Source organism: Pseudorasbora parva, chromosome 6 (assembly GCF_024679245.1).
Source record: "Pseudorasbora parva isolate DD20220531a chromosome 6, ASM2467924v1, whole genome shotgun sequence".
NCBI lineage: Eukaryota > Metazoa > Chordata > Actinopteri > Cypriniformes > Gobionidae > Pseudorasbora > Pseudorasbora parva.
This window is the reverse complement of record NC_090177.1, coordinates 15,864,585-15,884,746: the sequence shown is the minus strand read 5'-3', so window position 1 is coordinate 15,884,746 and position 20,162 is coordinate 15,864,585. Positions and strand designations below refer to the sequence as shown.

The 20,162-nt window shown below is 40.5% G+C and overlaps 1 protein-coding gene and 1 long non-coding RNA gene across 2 annotated transcripts in view; one reads left to right on the top strand and one right to left on the bottom strand.

The window, feature by feature from the left end:
• LOC137078494 (uncharacterized) overlaps positions 1–20,162 on the bottom strand; it is a 71,007-nt gene that overhangs the window by 47,888 nt on the left and 2,957 nt on the right. The window contains exon 2 of the long non-coding RNA XR_010905307.1: positions 18,693–18,833. This is a non-coding gene — a long non-coding RNA (uncharacterized lncRNA). The remainder of the gene's footprint in view (positions 1–18,692; positions 18,834–20,162) is intronic.
• LOC137079113 (transmembrane and death domain protein 1-like) lies at positions 5,912–16,352 on the top strand. Its single transcript, XM_067447076.1, has 6 exons — positions 5,912–6,017; positions 8,452–8,628; positions 9,025–9,144; positions 11,755–11,910; positions 15,892–16,087; positions 16,313–16,352. The coding sequence occupies exons 1-6, from the start codon at positions 5,951–5,953 to the stop codon at positions 16,350–16,352; spliced, it is 756 nt and encodes a 251-aa protein (XP_067303177.1). The 5' UTR covers positions 5,912–5,950.

Sequence of the window (20,162 nt, the reverse complement as noted above, 5' to 3'; positions counted from 1 at the left end):
TTAAGGTGCGGTGTGTGCACGGGGATGTGGTGGAATACCCGGTTGTCCCGGTCACGATACAGTTTCGGGGGAAAAAGCATAGTATAGAGGTGGCGGTTAGTCCACACCTCCGGCATCCGCTAATTCTGGGGACAAATTGGCCCGCCTTTTCGGCGTTATTGGGGTCGTTATGCGCGGATGCCGCTTGGGAGAAGAAGGCGAGGAGGGGGGCGGCGCGAGTGCAGCTTGGGGAGACTGAGACGGGACCCTTGGGGACAGCTTCAGCGGAACCGAGCGGGATCGAGAGACTGATTCTCTCGGACCGCGATGACTTTCCGCTGGAGCAGTCACAAGATGAGACCCTCAAAAATGCCTTCCAACAGGTCCGATCGATTGACGGTCAGTCTCTCCAACCTGCCTTGCCTGTCTCGTATCCATATTTTGCCATAATCAAGGATCGGTTGTATCGAGTGACCCAAGACACTCAGACAAAGGTAGATACAACCCAGCTGTTAGTACCAAAGAGCCGCTGGGAAATGCTTTTCCAGGCGGCTCATTCTAACCCAATGGCGGGCCACCTGGGACAGGCGGCCACGCTGAATCGTTTAATGACCCGATTTTTTTGGCCAGGCATTCATGACAATGTGCGCAGGTGGTGCGCGTCTTGTCTGGAATGTCAGTTGGTGAATCCACTGGCCGCCCCAAAAGCGCCATTGCGCCCCCTTTCATTAATGCAGGTCCCCTTCGAGAGAGTTGCGATGGACCTCATCGGGCCATTAGAGCGATCCGCACGCGGGCATCGTTTTGCGCTAGTTATCGTGGACTACGCAACACGATATCCGGAAGCAGTGGCTCTCCGCAACATCTCGGCGAAGAGTGTTGCGGACGCCCTGTTTCGTTTAATCTCCCGGGTGGGGATTCTGAAGGAAATCCTCACTGATCAAGGCACGGCGTTTATGTCACGCACGTTAAGCGAATTGTACGGATTATTGGGCATTAAATCCATTCGAACCAGCGTCTATCACCCACAAACAGACGGCTTGGTCGAACGATTTAATCGCACTCTTAAATCCATGATCCGTAAATTCGTACAGGAAGACGCCAAAAATTGGGATCGGTGGTTAGAACCCCTCTTATTTGCTGTGCGAGAGGTCCCGCAAGCCTCCACGGGGTTTTCCCCCTTCGAGCTTCTCTACGGTCGGCAGCCACGGGGGGTGCTGGACGTCCTACGAGAAACTTGGGAGGAGGGGCCTTCTTTGGCCAAAAACGAAATTCAGTACGTCATGGACTTGCGAACAAAACTCCACACCTTGGGGCGGCTATCTAGGGAGAATTTGTTGCAAGCCCAGGACCGCCAGAGCCGGTCATATAACAGGGGTACTAAACTACGCAAATTCACACCGGGAGAGAAAGTGCTCGTTCTACTCCCGACGTCGAGCTCAAAATTAATGTCAAAGTGGCAGGGGCCGTTTGAGGTCGCACGACAGATAGGGGAGCTCGATTATGAAGTGATACGATCCGATAGGAACGGGGCACGTCAAATATACCACCTCAACCTGCTAAAAAAATGGAATGAGGTGGAATCAGTGTTGTTGGCAACGGTGATCGGGGGAGAGGATGATCTCGGGCCAGAGGCGAGCATTAAAGCGCAATCAGTAGCGCTGGCCCCTGGGGGAGATCACCTCTCACCGTTACAACTCACTGATTTATCGAAATTGCAGGCGGAGTTCGCTGACGTGTTCTCGCCCCTACCGGGACGTACCGACTTGATTCAGCACCATATCGAGACCGAGCCGGGCGTGGTAGTTCGCAGCCGGCCGTATCGCTTGCCTGAACACAAGAAAAAAGTAGTTCAGGAAGAATTAGGCGCAATGCTCGACATGGGAGTAATCGAGGAGTCCAACAGTGACTGGGCGAGCCCGATAGTTTTGGTCCCCAAAACAGACGGCTCGGTCAGGTTCTGTGTGGACTACCGCAAGGTGAACGCGGTGTCGAAATTCGACGCGTATCCAATGCCGTGGGTTGACGAGTTGCTTGATCGGTTAGGCACGGCTCGATTTTATTCGACACTGGACTTAACAAAGGGCTATTGGCAGATCCCCTTGTCTCCATTGTCCAAAGAAAAAACAGCTTTCACCACGCCGTTTGGATTACACCAATTTGTCACGCTTCCTTTCGGCTTGTTCGGGGCGCCTGCAACCTTCCAGCGACTCATGGATAGGATTTTGCGTCCCCATGCTGCATATGCTGCTGCGTACCTGGATGACATAGTGATTTATAGTCACGATTGGCAGCGGCATATGCAGCATGTGAGGGCGGTCCTGAGGTCGCTGAGGAGAGCGGGGCTCACGGCCAATCCGAAGAAGTGTGCGATTGGGCGGGTGGAAGTAAGGTATCTGGGCTTCCACTTGGGTCATGGGCAGGTGCGTCCCCAAATTGATAAGACTGCCGCAATTGCAACCTGTCCGAGGCCCAAGACCAAAAAGGAGGTAAGACAGTTCTTGGGGCTGGCGGGATATTATAGACGGTTTATACCAAATTATTCGGACCTCACCAGCCCTTTGACTGATCTTACTAGAAAGGGGCTACCAGATACGGTCCAGTGGAAGGAGCTGTGTCAACAGGCTTTTACCCAAGTGAAGGCTGCTCTATGTGGCGGGCCGCTTTTACACTCCCCTGACTTTTCTCTCCCTTTCTTGTTGCAGACTGACGCGTCGGACAGGGGGCTGGGCGCAGTCCTGGCCCAGGAGGTGGAGGGGGGAGAGCGGCCGGTGCTGTACATTAGCCGTAAGCTCTCCAAGAGGGAAGCTAAGTACAGCACCATAGAGAAGGAGTGTTTGGCCATCAGATGGGCCGTTCTCACTCTCCGCTATTACCTCCTGGGGCGGGAGTTCACTCTCTGTTCGGACCACGCTCCTCTCCAATGGCTCCACCGCATGAAGGATACCAACGCGCGGATCACCCGTTGGTATCTAGCTCTTCAGCCGTTTAAGTTCAAGGTGGTCCACAGGCCGGGTGCTCAGATGGCTGTGGCCGATTTCCTCTCCAGAAATGGGGGGGGGGGGGGGGGGGGCTGCAGGCCGGACGGCTCCCCGGCCTGAGTCGGGCGGTGGGGGTATGTGGCAAGGGGGGCGTGGTTCAGCGAGGTCTGCAGCGGGAGAGAGAGAGTTCGGACGGTTGATGCCAAACACACCCAGAGACTGAGTTACCGGAAGCCGGAAGTGCCGACCCGGAAGTGATCGTGTGTTTATATGAATCCACACCGCAGTGTGTGTTATTGAAAGTTTTGAGTTAATAAACAAGCATCAACCGTCTAGCCGACCCCGTGTCCTCTTCCTTCCTCATACTATCGAACTTTGCTACACATAATTTTACCCACACTTATTTTTGCACCGCGGAACGTTTTTCAATGAATGAGTTTCGACGGACCGATTATACTGGAACACCAACTAGCGCTCACCTCACGAGTCACGACAACAACACATGAACGAAGAAGCTGATGAGACCGCTTTGCTTGGCCCCGTGGATGGGAAATTTTGTTTAAAAAAAACTAAAGGCTGGAAGTGTCGACAAGAGCATGGTTGTGTGCAAGCTATACAACAAGGAATCTGCGTATCACCGCAGCACATCGAGCCCCAAATATCACAAATATGCTTTTGCTACACTTAATGGCAAACATTGCGCTGGTCTGCTGGACTGAAATAAATAAATAATATTTTGTTGATTAAGCTTATGTATTCAGTCATTATTCAATGGAATACTAAAAATCCATGTGAAAAGTTACTTCTCATTGTTCCAGGTCAAATATTTATATGCAATTAAAATGCGATTAATTTCGATTAATTAATTACAAAGCCTCTAATTAATTAGATTAATTTTTTTAATCGAGTCCTGGCCCTAATATATATATATATATATATATATATATATATATATATATATATATATATATATATATATATATATATATATATATATATATATAAAAAAAACATATATATTAGGGCTGGGCATTATTATTATTATTATATTGAAAGCCTGTTGCTCACTGCCTCTGAATACACATACAGAGAATACAGCTGTTTGTAAGCCAATGGCTTGACATTCTTTGTCTGAGACAAATAAAATATTAAAATATCCAAAACAGGAGAATGATTCAGATTTTTATTTTTTTATATTTAATGTAAACAGCAATTGCTAATGGAGTGTATCTCTGCCTAACAAAGTCGCGTTTAGACTCACGCTGCCTGTCTCTTTGTGAGAGACATTCGTGGAGAAATCAAAACAAGTGAGCAGCAATATAAACTCACAGAAGAAACATACTGGGGTAAAACTGAGCTTTTCGTAGTTATTGATATTTATGATGTATGATATTGTTAATAACACAAGTCGACTTTACAATCGTGAATTGTGTAGCATGAATGGTTGTAGTTCAATAAACAAGTAGCCTAATTAATATCAAGTTACTTACATTTTTTGACCCAAACTACTTTTATTCTATTTCACCCATGATTTCGCCTACAAAAATAGTCAGCACGGTGTTTTGTTACTAAATGTTTCAGCGTTTTGAATGAATCATTTGAATGAACGACTCGATGAGTCACTCATTAAGACGATTACTTGCTGCCCCCTATTAGCGGTTTAGTTTCATGTTTAAAAGTATGATTGCATGTTTTTATTTAGAACATCAATCTTATAACATTATTTATTGCAGCTGTATTTTTTGCAGTTTAAATTATTTAATTTGATTGGTAACAGCCTATAGTGTCTTTACTATTATTAAGAATTTAACATGAAAGATAACAAAAAGGCCTTTATAAAATTAAATAACACCCTGGGGTGAATATCACAAATATGCAGATTTAAGTGGGCCTAAAAGCTGATAGAACACTGATGAGAATATTGCTTCAGAATTAATATATGTATACCACCAAAAAATCCCCCCACACATTGTACAGTACATACAATTTGCTATGTATAGGCCTGAAGTTAATAAATATCAAATCAAATTGTGAAATTTGTGACTGCCCAGCATGCACCAACATGTTATAATGTTATGCTTGAGGCTCTAGACATAACCTGTTTTAAAAAAAATACTAAACCTAACAAAACTTTAATGCCCTGGCAGTGGCAAATAGTTTTGGTTTATATTTAATTTGATTAAAGTAATGTTTAAGTTGATATTTACAAGAAATATTGTAACTGTTACAAACTTTTAACTGCTGTAAAAAGCACCTTATTTGTTTAAAGTGTTTGCAAACCATATGTTATTGCACTTTTGTTCATATTGCAACACTTCTAAAATAAAAGTATGCAATACACTACTTTTGTATTTCATTATTGAATTTTTTCGCATACTGTGCATGCCCGATTTTCCCCTCCCGAGACTTAGAGAATTTTTTTTTTCCAGGACTCGATCGGTTCAGATGTTCGGCGCAGATTATCTGTTAATGTGAGGCGTTCACAGATCAAATCTTGCACCTCCCGATCTGCTCTCAATCAAATCGGGCTTGCCCCGATCATATCAAACATGTTTGATATTTATCGGGATGAGCAAGATTGTAATAACGTCAGTACTATTAGTTAATGTAACAGCATTCTGTAAAAAATACTGTGAAAAATGTGTCATGTCTAAAGCAAATATTAATCTTTTTGCTGAAAATATTGCTTGATGCTACATTCCCAATCATGGTGTTTATTAATTTACATCCTCAAGGAGAAGAAACAAAGTGAATGAGAATAAGGAGAAACAGAAGGCATTCTTGCTGAGGACTATTTTAGGCCGCAGTGATCATAGCCCCCAGCACTGGCTGTTCCTGCAGTAAAAACCGGCCAAATAGAGCCATTAGTCCACAGAACAGAACAGACTGTTTAGTTTCAAATTCCACACATGATGACTCGTGATTCCGGACAATTTGAAAATAAAGCCAGACCCACAGATGTAACTGCCATCTCAAGGATTTCAGTTACAATGCGAGTATTGGTGCTCAGCTTCTTCCTCCTCCTTTTCTTCAGCCCAAGTGTCTCTGACGATACAGGTGAGTGGAAATGGCTTACAGCAGATGCAAATAACAAATAGACACAAAGTTCTGCGTGACTGATCCACCTGCGGTGCGGTACTGACATGAGAGGGTGGCTTATTCACTGAAGGTGACAGTGATAGAGAGGGAAATGCGTCTCCTATCACACATCCCCATTAATTGATTACAGCTCTTCCCCACAATGTCACGCGTCTGCCTTTCCCATGATATTCACAGCTGTTCTATAGATTCTTCAAAGGATGGTATCAGCTGCCGTCATAACAGCTGCCATAAACACTGTCAAGTGTGATACAGGTACACTTGGTGGTACAGGCACAAATTTGTGTCTGTGTGTGTGTGTGTGTGTGTGTGTGTGTGTGTGTGTGTGTGTGTGTGTGTGTGTGTGTGTGTGTGTGTGTGTGTGTGTGTGTGTGTGTGTGTGTGTGTGTATTGAAGGGAGAAACACGTTACATGACAAATTATTACTGCACTGCACCTCTACATTAACTGATCCATTGAAATGCAAATAAGAAACACACAAGAAAATAAAGTTTCTTTAACTAATAAGAAAAATTAAAAATTGACTATAGAAATGTCCAGCATACTTACTCAGTATGCTACTTATTCTCTCTCGTAATCATATATCTAAATCATTCATACGTTTGGAGTAGATTGGATTTTTTGTTTTTTGTTTAGAAAGATTGAAATTACTCTTATTTAGCAAGAATGTTTCAACTGAAATTGACAGCAAATAATTTGTGAGCAAATGATTTGTAATCTGGATTCTATGGAGATGGGAGGAAAAATTATTCCTCCAAGAAATATTGCATTCACTCGCAATACTTTTTGTGTTCTTTGGGGAAATGTAAAACATTTTCGAGAATACAAAAGCATCAAGATATAATTTTTCCTCCCATCATATATTTTGAATCCTGAAGTAAACTGTCACGGTTCCCACACAAAATATCAGAGCAGCAAATCATGATATTAGAATGATTTCTGAAGGATGATGTGACACTGAAGACTGGAGTACTGAAGCTGAAACATGAATTACATTTTAAAACACAATAAAAGAGTTAAAACTGTAAATAATATTTCACAATATTAATATTTTATTGAATTTTTGATCAAATAAATGCAGCCTTGGTGAGAATAAGAGACTTCTTTTTAAAAATATATATGTAAGGGATAATGTACACCCAGCCGGTTGTTATCGCAGAATAAACCCAGACAGAGTGATCAGGACCCTCTTGCATCACTCTGAAGGGGTTTATTCTGCTTAACAACCGGCTGGGTGTACATTATCCCGCTTATTACACGGCTACTAGTCTCAAAAAAATTAGACACAAAATATTGTCTTGAGATTAAATATTTTATTAGCTCTTCCGCAAAGAAAAACAGTTCCAAACTGCTTTTAGCCTTTATCTATTGCTGCTAAATGTTAAAAATATGCTGAAATGGTTAGTTCACCCCAAAATGAAACCAAACCTATGATTTACTCACCCTCAAGTCATTATAGGTGTATATGACATTCTTCATTCAGACGAATACAATCAGTTATATTTAAAAAGTCCAGGCTAACGTTAATCCCAGCAGTAGTTGTAGCTGTTTTTGAAGTTCGTAAAAAATGCGGCTGTCCTTCAAATAACGTGCTCCACGTGGCTCCAATGGGTTATTAGAACCTTCTGATTCGAATCGATGCGTTTGTGTAAGAAAAATATCCATATTTAAAACTTTATAAAGGAAACCCGCCTTGAAGTCTTCCATTGTAGCCATGGCTGTTTAAGTATTTAACAGCCACAAGATGGCGCCACCGTTAAGCATAGAAGTAGTACCGGTCAAGATAACTCGTAGTACCCGGATGAGCTAGCCTGGATGCCAGCCGAACTTAGCCTCACCCACAAAATTTTTAGGTCAGGCATATTCTGACTAGAATTGAGTATGACCACGTCAGGCTACGGATGAGCGGGTGTTACCTGGAAATAACATACCGCTGGAATGCGCGATTGACCAATCAGAATCAAGTATTTCACAGAGCCGTGTAATAAGTAAGGGATAATCCACGGCTAGCCATGCATTAAAGGATTTTAATGCACGGCGTAGAGGCGAAGAACCACCCCACGCGAAGCAGATCTAATAACTAGTACCTAATAAAATAATATCTACTGAGTGACCCCAAAGTTCTGAAAACATCTCAAAAACATTTCAAAAAGACAACCAATTCATATGTCACGATTCAATTCACGATTCATAACCAAGTGTACATTAGAATATAACCGTGCACATTTACATATCAAAAAAATTGGTGGAGGCGTGGTTACTCATTCACACACAGAACGATTAGTCAATCAAAAAATATATAATTTACAAATGGTCATGTTAAACTAAATTACTACTTTCAAGTGCAAATAACCATATTGAAATGTGTCTGATTTTTCCTTTTCTGCCACAGTGGCCGAGGACGTTGGACCTCACCAGCTGGAGCGTCTGGTGGAGCTACTGACAGACCGTGAGTGTGAGGAGCTCATCTCGGCCATGTCTCAACCTGAGGAGAACATCTTCCAACACTTGGATCGACTATCTGCTAAAAGGAACCAGTTACTGCAGTCAAGAAGGCGCAGAAACACAGGTAAGCATGATAGACAAACGTGGCTGCTTTAAATAGTTTCAACCGGCTCTAATAAATTGATACTTATTTGTTTTATGCTAATGAATCCCCGCAGTGCGATGTGTGACATGACACATCCTGCAGTAAATGAAGAGGTCACAAGCAGCCAAATGTATTTGTTTATCTCCACTGCACACATCAGTCTGCCATTGAGAGGTCCACTCGAGAGACATTTCAACCAGATGAATTGTTGAAATAATCCCTTTTCATCAGAAATGAAATCTATCGAGGTAGTGGGACATGAGTGAATTGTTTAATTGCCTGAACAACTGAAGAGCTGTTGCTTCTACTGCTGGCTGCTTTCCTTCTGCCTGTCTGGAGCATGTTTGATATTGTGCATGTGTATGTGATTGTCAGAGCAGAAGCCCCCCTGCCGCTCAGCGCTGAAGGACTGGCTCCAGATTCACGGCAAGCAGATATACTACGACAGGCTGTCTCGTGCACTGCAACAGATCGGCAGGACTGACATAGCCATAGGTCAGTTGCACACAAAAACACTAGCCTGGTTTCCATTACAGATTTCAGATTACAGGAAAAATCTATTGCGGAATGACGGCATTTCTGTTAACCAATGTTATGCGACTAAAACGTGATTTTTTTCCTCTCGCAATAAGTCATTCCAAAAATCATTGTGACGGACGTTGATAAGGTTATGTATATTCACAGTCACCGCACTAGCCATTATTTTTAATCTAAGAAAACGTAAGCGTGTTATCCAACCATTAATGGAAAGTAAAGCCCCTTGAACTAGGAATTGCTGATTCAGAATCATCATCTGTTACTTTTACGTACGCTAGGTGACCTGTAAATGCGCAAAATGGTTTCCGATCCAATGTTTTGTCAAAAAAAATGGTAAAAATGTTTTGAAAAACCCACTCATGAGAGCATATAACCGTTCTTGCGATATATTTTTTCAAAATGTACGTATTTAATGGAAATGTGGCTAGTGACACATACAGGAACTGCACCACCACACTCAGTCAAACTAAAATATTTTGTACACTATTGAGTAAAAGATGCACAACATATCGTTACCACTATATATATATTTAATGCTGTCTGATAGACAACTGTTTTGTCGAGCTGATTTGTCATTAAAAATTATCTTTATGAGAGTTATTGTTACTTGAAATCGTCCAGAATTAACATTAAATAAAAATAAATAAATACAGATTATTCTTGTAATAATATCAGATTTCAAAGGAACTTTTAGAATGATCCCTCTACAAACTAAACGGGTATAGAAGAAATTATTTTAACTAATGCTGCCCATCTAAAAAAAATTATACTCAACTAAATGTCATTCTTTTAAAGGGGTCATGAATTAAACTCTCCCTTGAGCTTTTGATATACAAAAGGTCATGGTAATATAAGAATATCCTGGAAGTTTCAGAGCTGAAAACTTCATTTTTAGTCTTTATTAGACACCAGGCCCAGAAAACGATCGATTTTAGAATGTTCTGCCTCTACAGAATAACGTTCAAATGCGCGCAGTTCGCACTTATATCCACCAATCGGGCGGGCCATGTAATACAAAAATAATATTCCAAATAATGGCGGGTGGATGAGAAATAAATCATTGTGTTTGTTTGATAAAGACGTTTACAGGCCCTGTGATCAAGAGAATCATTCCGGTTGCCACTGTCAAAACAACCCCTCCGTCATGCGAACTGAACTGACGGGAGCAGAAGTTCATTAAATTTAGCGTTAACATTAGCGATAAGCGGCCAAACTAATACTGGCATGTTTCAAATGAAAAGCCATGATTGAGGTTGATTAATGATATGTGAATATATGGATCATCACATGAGCCTTTGAACATGAGCCTCATATTGTTAGCCTGGCTCCGCCCTCCTTCATACTTCCGCTCAATTTTAATTTTCCTTCAGTACGTCATCTGGGTTAGCGGTATATCCGGTGAATTTCTCAGGTCAAATTTTAACCGGATAGATCCACCCCAGATCCAGTTTCAAACTTCAACAGAGTACCTGACTTTAAGGAAGTTAACGCTTGTCAATGGAGAGCAGCCAGACTCTCTGTAAAAATGAAATGTACAAGAGTCTGGTCGGACCAGGCTATCATCTTGTCAACTAACATTTGATCAACTATTATGGGGCAGCCCTAATTTTAACACTACATACTTCACATTTAAGGACCCCTACAAAACCTCAGCGAACATGATACTGATTTGCCAACGATGAAGTTTGCCACTTTATAAAAGTTTTCCCATTTTCTATTATTTTGTTTTTGCACACCACTGATGCAACGAGCACCAAGCTAATTCAGTAATTCATCTTGCACACCAAAAGATGAAACTCAGCAGAATGCATAATGTTATTTTTATACATTTCTGATGGAACGCACTTTGCACCCTGTCACTCCTCTGGCAGTGATTGTGGTCCGGCGAACAGGCGACTCCACAGCCGAATGGCATCAGATATGAGAAGGTGCAAACGATATGACAGCAGGCTCGCTGGAGCTGACACCAGATTCACTACACGCCATCTGTTCCTTTCATCATCTCCGTTAAAGGGAGAAAGGGATAAACAGAAAAGAAGGGGGGGGGGATGACAGGCTAAACAACCCAAGAACATCCTTCAGTCAAAGCAGTGCATTGCAGAAAATAAAAATGATTCCTCTGCAAACACAAAAACCGATGCGTATGGGACATGCACAATGCGGCAATTACGAGAGCTTTAATTGCCGGCCTGTAAATGGGCTATGATGAGCAGTAGCCACTCAGCGACAGCCCCTTGAATAAATAGCATACTTATGTTCTGGCATGTGTGTCGTCTTCAGTTGTTCTTGCTTCATTATACATACTACATTTATTGGGCCCTGCACACTTAGTTAATCTCATTTCAAGGCGTTCATGAAGGCTATTACTCTCTTTTTGATTTCTTAATGTGCAGCAAGAATTGTTTGTGTCTTGTACGAATATGAAACGAATGACACAAATAAACAGCTGCTAGTGCTGCCTCCATCATAATTGTCATCAAGCAATGAAGTTAATTCATGTTATAACCATATGAGGAAGACAACGGTCACAAATGGACTAGAAGTAATGCATGTGTTTTTATCTAACAGAGGTGGGTAAGAACATCAACCAGGACAAAACACTTGCTCTGCAGAGATATGTGGAAGGCTACCATGAACTTGTTAGCCAAATGGAGAAGCAACAACCAGAAGATCATGATGTTCATGTGAACCATGAGGCGGTGCTGCAGTATTCTGCAAAAGAGGGTGAGACGCTTCGGCAGATTGACAAATTATAGAAAGATATTATTGGGTCTCTATTTCTAAGCCATTAAATATGATATTATGCAAGGACATTAATACATTAATATTATACGAGTTTTTTCCCCCTGAGGTCCTCTTAGGCTACGTTCACACTGTTGGTCCAAATCCAATCATTTGTGTATCCGATTGGAATCTGATCTAAAATTGTTGACGTCCGCATTGTGTATCGCAACTTTTCAGATCTGATTTGTGTGTCCATGCTGCTCTTTTTCCATTGGTTTTGCAGGCATAAGCCAAAACCAACTATAACAAAAACCATAACATGGAGGGTTCTGCAATAGAGATGTTGTCTTCTTTTAGTTTTACAGCATGGAAATGTGTAGCCAACGCGCTGGACTACTGCGTCCTCTGAGGCAGTGAGGCTGGTATAAGCTGCTTTTTTCCGCGCTGTCATCTCCGTTGGTTTAAAAACAACACAGCTTTGTTTCTGAAGCGACTTTCAGCATGTTTCCTAAAAAAAAGCATCTGAAGTTTACAGTTAACGGTTCACATGGCTTGAAAAAAACTCACATAAACCACACCAAATCAGACCAGGCCGGTCAGACAGAAACTAATTTCCAGAAATGTGATTTGAATAGGATCGCATTTCATGTGATTTTTGGCTGTTCACACTAGCTAAATCTGATCAAATTTCAATCTGATATGCACAAAAATCGGATTTGGAATGACAGTCTGAACGTAGCTTTATAGTGTTAGCCTAGAACAGAGGTGACCAATCCTGCTCCTGGAGGGCCACTGTCAATTAAATAACTGGAGTTTAGCTCCAAACCCAATTAAACACACCTGTGACCTGAACCAGCTAATCAAGGTCTTACTAGACATAAACTCTGCAGGACAGTGGCCCTCCAGGAGCAGGTTTGGATATCCCTAGGGCTTGTTTCTCTATAGTAGTTTAACAAACTCAGGGTTACATGATTAGTTTCGAGTTGACAAAACAAAACCAATCTATTCAGGCTTTGTTGGTCCCATGATGCTGTGGCCTGTTGTATGAAGCTGGTTTCAGTTGTTACCCAGGTAAGTTCGAGATTAGTTTGAGCAAATTCGGGTTTTTTCAGGCTCAAGAAGGTGGATTGGTTTTTATCAGTGTTCATCACCATGGTAACTGACAATACACAGCTAACCTGCTCTGGAGCCGGTTTTATTCTTGGTTAGAGATCGCAAACCCAATCTGGACCAGCTGAAAGTAAAGATGCAATAAAGCCACACACCCTGTATCTCTCGGTTCAAACTAAAGTCGTTTATAATGAACAAACTTTTGAAATATTTTGCATCTTTTGGTGCTAATTATTTATTATATTTATATTATATGAATTATAATCACTTTTAATTCATATAATATGTTCATATAAATATTATATTAATTGACAAGTAGCCAAATATTTCCTTGATTCACATAATTGATATAGTCAGATATTCTTTCAGCTGCATGCAATCTCAAACTCTCGCCGCAGCAGCAGTGTTTATTCCTGCCTTGAAAAACACATTTCATTTCATAATCATTTTCACAACAATCTCTCAATCTTCAGAAGAGAAGTGAATCAAACCGACACCGTGATTGGCTGTTTGCCGCACATGTCACATGTGTCACACTTTCAGGTGCACACGCTTCAGAGTTAATCGCAAACTCTGGATTTAACCTGAATTGACAGAGAAAGTCTATACTGAGCTTTGAGAAAGGGTTGAACTTGATCTAAACCAGTTTGGATTTATCTTGATTTGTCAACTCTAAACCTACTCTGAAACTCAGAGTTTGTTCAGCTAGCTTCATGCAACAGGCCTCTGATCGTCAGCTTTCTCTGTCAACTCAGGCTTTGATCCTGAGTTAAGGAGTTTAGCTGTGAGCGTGACATCAGAAGTGAACAGCCAATCACACGCTGTGGACCAGTGAAACTGAGAGTCACTTCTCACGAGAGAAGCAGTGAGATTAATTTCTCTCTTCTGCAGAATATTACATGATTGAAAAACATTAAGAATTTAGACAAATTTACACAGCAAGAAGAGCTGTCTATAAATGAGGACAACTTAAAGAAAAATCGTACTATGGTTGATTAAAATGATACATGTGTAATTGATTACAGGTATAATAATTACAGAAATTATATCTAAATCATTCAAAATTATTATTATTTTAAATTACATTGTTAAAAGCCAGAAGCTTTAGTCTTTAAAAAACGTTCTGTGTAGTGACCTTTAATTTGACATAGAAACGGGGGTTGTGGCTTTATTGCATCAGAGGTGTGTCACTTTACTCACAGCTGATTGGTCCAATTTCAGTTTGAGATCTCTTATCCAGAACATAACCTGCCCTGGAGCAGGTTAGCCGTAGAGCGTAAGTTACTATGGAGATGGACACTGCTAAATGCCAAACCACTTTACTGGTACCTAAAACCCAGCATTGGCACAAACTAAGCTTAAACATATCTGGTTAGCCAGCTAAACCGGCTTCATGGTATAGAAGTTTCTGAGCACTGATTAGGTGTTGTTGATGAATAAACATAAACTAGTTTGGCTGATTAGAATCAGTTTCTGCTGAACTTGCCTCACCATTATAGTTTTTTTTTAAATAACTATATATTTGTTTGTTGTTTTAATTGAAAGCAACTTGCACTGACATATCTTAAAATGTGTCACAACCATTGTTTTGTCTCAAGGTGTACACAAGGCGTTTTGTCCTAAGGCATGTTTATTAAAGCTACTTAATTGTGCTAATTAAGCTAAGGCCTAATCCTGGCTTAATCTAAGCCCTTTCTGTGAAACCAGGCCATGGTGATTCGTAATGTTTGTAAAAGAAGCTTGAGAAAGGCTACAGTTTTGTTTTAATCAAAAATACAGTTTGAAAACAGTAATATAATTACGATTTAAAATAACTGTTTTTCTATTTTATTATATATTATAAAATGTAATTTATTCAGCTTCATTACTCCAGTCTTCAGTGTCACATGATCCTTCAAAATTCATTCTAATATGATGATTTGCTGCTCAAGAAACATTTATTCTTATCAATGTTAAAAACAGTTGCTGCTCAACATTTCTGATAAAACTGTGATCAATTTTGACGAATAGAAAATTCAAAAGAACAGCATTTGTTGAATTAGAATTTATTTAAAAATCTTTACTGGCTTTTTGATCAGAATGCGTCAATGTCTCCTTGCTGAATAAAAGTATTAATAGTTTTTTTTAAACATACTGACCCCAAACTTTTCAATGGTGGTATACAAAGTGTATATATAAAAGTGTTATTTCTGTCTTTTTAGACACAGAAAATGTACATTTGATGATAAATATAGTAATCTATTTCTCTTAATTTTATTTAATATTTCATTTATAATTCAATTTAAATCTACTTCATTTTTTTAATTACACAGTAATTGATATTTGCCACTAGGAAAGATTTTTTGCAAAAACAAATTGCAATGACAATTTGCAATCACAAATAAAAAAAATTACCAGAAACCAATAACATACTATGATTTGTTTAACATTTTTCAACCCTCGCTAAACTGATATTCCAAAACCCTTATGAATCATTTCCACCGTTCCGACAACTACATAACTTGACCTCAGTGAAATTTTACATCAGCAGATTATACACCAACCCATTTACGTTCAATACATCACAGAAAAAAAATATTTTTAAATCTTCAAGGCACATTTACAGTATGATCAATGAACGCAAACATCAGCCTGACTGTGCAACTGGACTTGTTCACACTGACACTGGCCCTGGTTTAACTTATTGTTAAACCCTCTAAAAATTATAAAAATTGCAATGCATTTTACAATAAACAATATTTTAAACACAATATCATTATCTAATCTGTCAGCTTAAGAACTATTATTGATTATAGTTGTCTGTAAGCAACTGTATCTTATCTGAAAAACAATGACTCATGCTAACAACTCTTGTCACTGATTGCTTAACAGCCAGAGGGTTCACCTGGAAAGACATGGACTTGGTGGTGAAAAGGCAACCAGTGACACCTTATCAGCCCCATCTGCTAAACAGAGCACGGCCTCTACTTTACGGCCTCCTGTTTGGATTTGTCAGCTCACTCCTCATGAGTGTGGCCATCTTGCTTATTAGCATATATGTATCCCATGGCAACAGAACCAAATCCAGGTCTGGGCATCAACCCCGTCACTGTCCCCTCCTCAGTGTGTGACATCATCTGAGAAACGTCACCCAGAGGACACACGCAGACCGGAGTAATGGATGTCCAGGACAATAATGAAGGCGTGTTCATCGGTATGAAATTCATTATTAAACGTGCCTTTGATGGCTGATTATGTATGACCCATGCTACTTGTCTCAAAGTGTCTTCTTATTGGCTGTTATCTCATCTAGTGTGCTATTTAAACTACAGTTAGACAGCCGCACATGCTGACACCTTCAACGCAGACAGTTCTCACTGCCTCTCATAAAGACATTTCTGCAATAAAGCACCTGACAGAACATAATGACAGCAATCTGTTACCTCCATCGAGACCGCTGCCATTGTCCTGTCAGTGATTTGATGGTGTGTAGGGAAGGCTGCGCTGGAATGCAGCCTGGCTGCTGTTGCCTTGACAATCTTAGCACTTCCTGTTTCCAGTCCGCGACAGTGGCGGCGCGCTCGTCTGGCATTGAGGAAAAACTAATTATCCAGCCTGGCTCCTTCTCCCCTGAGCTTGCACATACCCCCTGAAGCAATCCACAAGGCTAATAACAATGACAATGCCTGCAGACAATGCAGTCTGTACGGCAACCTCGGAGAGACAGGATAGACTGGGCGAGTATGGCAAAGAAAACACATGGGAGAGCGCGCGGAATGGTTTGGAATGAAGTACAGAAGGAACTAATTCACCAAGATGAGCAATGCAGCAGGAAATGAGCTCACACGCAAGCAAAGTATCCCTCGCACACACTGGGATCCTCTTTTTTATCATTTAAGTGCTTCTCTTCTTCTAAAAAAAAAACATGCCCCTTTCTCGTCCTCATCCTTTTTCCTTCCTTTTATTTCTTCTATAATTGAACTAATTACTTCATTATATAAATCCAGGCTAATGTGCTCCTGGAACCACACATCATGGATTAATAGTGGTGCTAAGCAGCAATTATAGGCAATTAGTTCATAAATCAACATCTAAACAAATTATAGTGCCGGCGAGGGGAGGTGTTGTATATTCAAAACACCGCTAGGCCAAAAGGCCACATACTGAAACTTTAAGGCCCCGTTTACACCTGGTATTAAGATGCATTTTGGTCGATCGGATCACAAGAAGAGGCATTCCTGTCTCTTTTGTCCACTTTCAACCACTTCTGTCCTGATTTCTTCGAGAAGAGGGTCTATTGGACATGTAAATGCATGGCTTTTTCAGATCTTTCGATCTAACGGACAAAATAAGCTGAAACGAATTTACATATGAACGAGCCCAGAGATGACGGAAAAGCACAGAGAGCATCAGCTTTCATTTCTGCACTGAGAGCCACGAGACCAGCCGAACGCCATGAGTGTGTTAGAAAACAGGAACCTGAGAGAACATCGTGCTTGGTAAGTTTTTCATATCTAAACCAGACTTGGGTCATCAACCGACAAAGTTTAAATCCCGCCTGGCTAGTGCGCTTCAAATTATGTTTATGCATTTAGTCAGTAGGCGTAGAGTAGGCGGTCTATTGTGGTTGTTCAAACACATTCAGTCACATTGTTTACACCACAAAAGCAATCCAGTCGAATGTGTTTTTGGCTACCTCTGGCAGAAGTGGACACGTCAGAAGTGGACACGCTCAAAAAGTTTTAGACCTTATTTATGCCTGTATTTAGCATTGTCTGCTTGTGATCTGATTGACCAAAATGCATCTTAATACCAGGTGTAAACAGGGCCTAAGAGCTCCATCAGCGAGACCTCGTGGATTGGTAGATTCTGAACCACCACTTAATCATCAGTAATGACATTGTTGTCATTAAAGACTAGCTGCAAATATTTGACTTTTTTTAAAGGAATAGAGCACACACAATTATTGTATGTTTTACTTTACTTTATGGAACAAAAATGGGTTATTCAACAGAATAACCAAGCTACTTATTTCCATACAGTAAAAATAGGAAGTAACTGGGGCTGTCAAGACACCTTTCATTATCGCTCCAAGGAGTTAAAACCAAATGCGTATGCAGACTTTTCAGGACCAATTTTATTATGCTGTTCTTTTTTTGCTCTACAGAACACAAAGGAAGAACGCTGGGGTCCAAATGAAATTGGACGCTCCTGACTTTTATTGTGCAGAGAAAAAAACCCTCAAATCTCTTTATGCCCTTTTTTGCTGGTTATTTCTTGTATTGTGAATATGCCAGATCTAAACATGCATAACCCTTAAGAATTTTACCATAACCCAAATTGATTGAACAGTCATTAAATGACCGCTAATAGGAAACATAAGCCATTTCGAAATAGTTACAGAATCTGCACAAGGAGCATCATCATATCACTGCAAGGTTAAAATCTTGCTGCATTTTGCAGCATTTACTTGCAGGGTCAAGTAAAAACAAATAAAAACTGCGGCTCAATATTGGTTGTACAACAATGGACCAATCATGATGAATCTGGGGTGGGATAAACATCTCTAGCATGCAGTGTCCGGGAGGCAATGTGCTTATAAACGTCCATTATGTTCCGTCCAGTTGTTTGTAATGCAAGAACGCAACCTGAGCTAACAAAATATGTTGTGTGAGACATAATGCATATCTTACATTAGATCTGACATGTCTGTCTTCCTGTTCCTCTCTGATCGGTAGTGATTTTCTGATGGTTTTGAAATGCCATGACACAGCAAGCAGCCGAGAACTCATCTTTACGGCGCAATGAAGACAATGGCTTGGTGCAGATGGGCTCTGTCAGAAAAGAAGAAAAAAAACACATAACAACATGAGTATATCACCACTCTCTCTGACACGTACTATTTTTGTTTGTCCCTCAGTCACACATATAAATGTCAAAAAATGAATTCTGTCTCTCTCACACACGCATGATAACAGATGGAGACACACATGGCATAACAGACTCATCCATGCATTCTCACAAGTCTCATCCAAACTTTGAATAAGATGTCGTATGTAGGCATTTTTGCATTGCATGACATGCTAATGGGAACATTTAAAAAAGTGCAATGCCTTTTATCCAATTAAGCATCATATCTGGCACATTTAAATTAATGTGTTTTGATGACAGAAAAGACATATTTAAAGTGTGTCAGGTTCGCATCGGAACAACATTGAACAGACTGTACTTCTGTCTGTCACGTCACATAAAAAATATGGCATCTGCACTGACTTGAATGTGTTTTAACAGCATGCTCTTTCCATTAGCAAACCTAATGTCAAATACTGTACGATCTCTACGATAAAGTTCTAACAGATGGACATCAAATCAATGTTCTTCTCGAGGATGATCAATGGACATACTCTTAATTCAGCCAATGGTTTTTCAACCGGGGGCTGAATTGACAGATATGCTGTATAAGCAAATGTAAGACATGCTGAAATTTCTATCTATACAGTAAATATTTCTAAATGTTGTTTTGTGTGATTTGCCAATATTATTAATAAAAGTTATTATATCTAGTCATCAAATAATCTCTTGCCTTTTAATGTTATGTTGTTCTTGGGTTGGACAAGAGGGTGGAGAGTTCCTCGGTTTAAAAAGGTTGGCAACATCTGGTTTAGTTCTGGAGAATATTATTTTGATTAATTTCAGATGGAAATCTTTTAAACCCATTCACCAAAAAAGATTTTTTCATTCATTGATTTGTTTGTTCTTTGGCCAGTCCTCTTTCTTTCTTTCTTTAATTTCTTGTACATTAGTCACTGAATCATTCAATCAACCGATTCATAACTCGCATAACAAACTCGACATATGCTGTTCATGTTGAGTTTGTTATGCGAGTTATGAATCGGTTGAATGAATGATTCAGTGACTTCCTACAGCCCTACTGTAGGAAGTACAGAAGGAACTAATTCTACAGTTCAGAAAGGGAAAGGAACTTCCTACAGTTCAGTCGACGAATGAACAACTCCCAGTTCATTAACATGTTTCGTTTATTGCCCCTTTGAATCAAAATACCAACTCATTCAGTGAAGGGGGGCATATCAAAGTCCCTTGAAAACATGTCGTTTAACTCGGCGGCCATCTTTGAAACGCCTCTCAGACATGCAAGTGCAGCT

Coding starts and splice junctions, on each gene's coding strand:
- LOC137079113 (XM_067447076.1), top strand. CDS start 5,951: ATGCGAGTATTGGTGCTCAGCTTCTTCCTCCTCCTTTTCTTCAGCCCA. Junction 6,018..8,451: donor AAGTGTCTCTGACGATACAG/GTGAGTGGAAAT, acceptor TTTCTGCCACAG/TGGCCGAGGACGTTGGACCT. Junction 16,088..16,312: donor GGCAACAGAACCAAATCCAG/GTCTGGGCATCA, acceptor TATCTCATCTAG/TGTGCTATTTAAACTACAGT.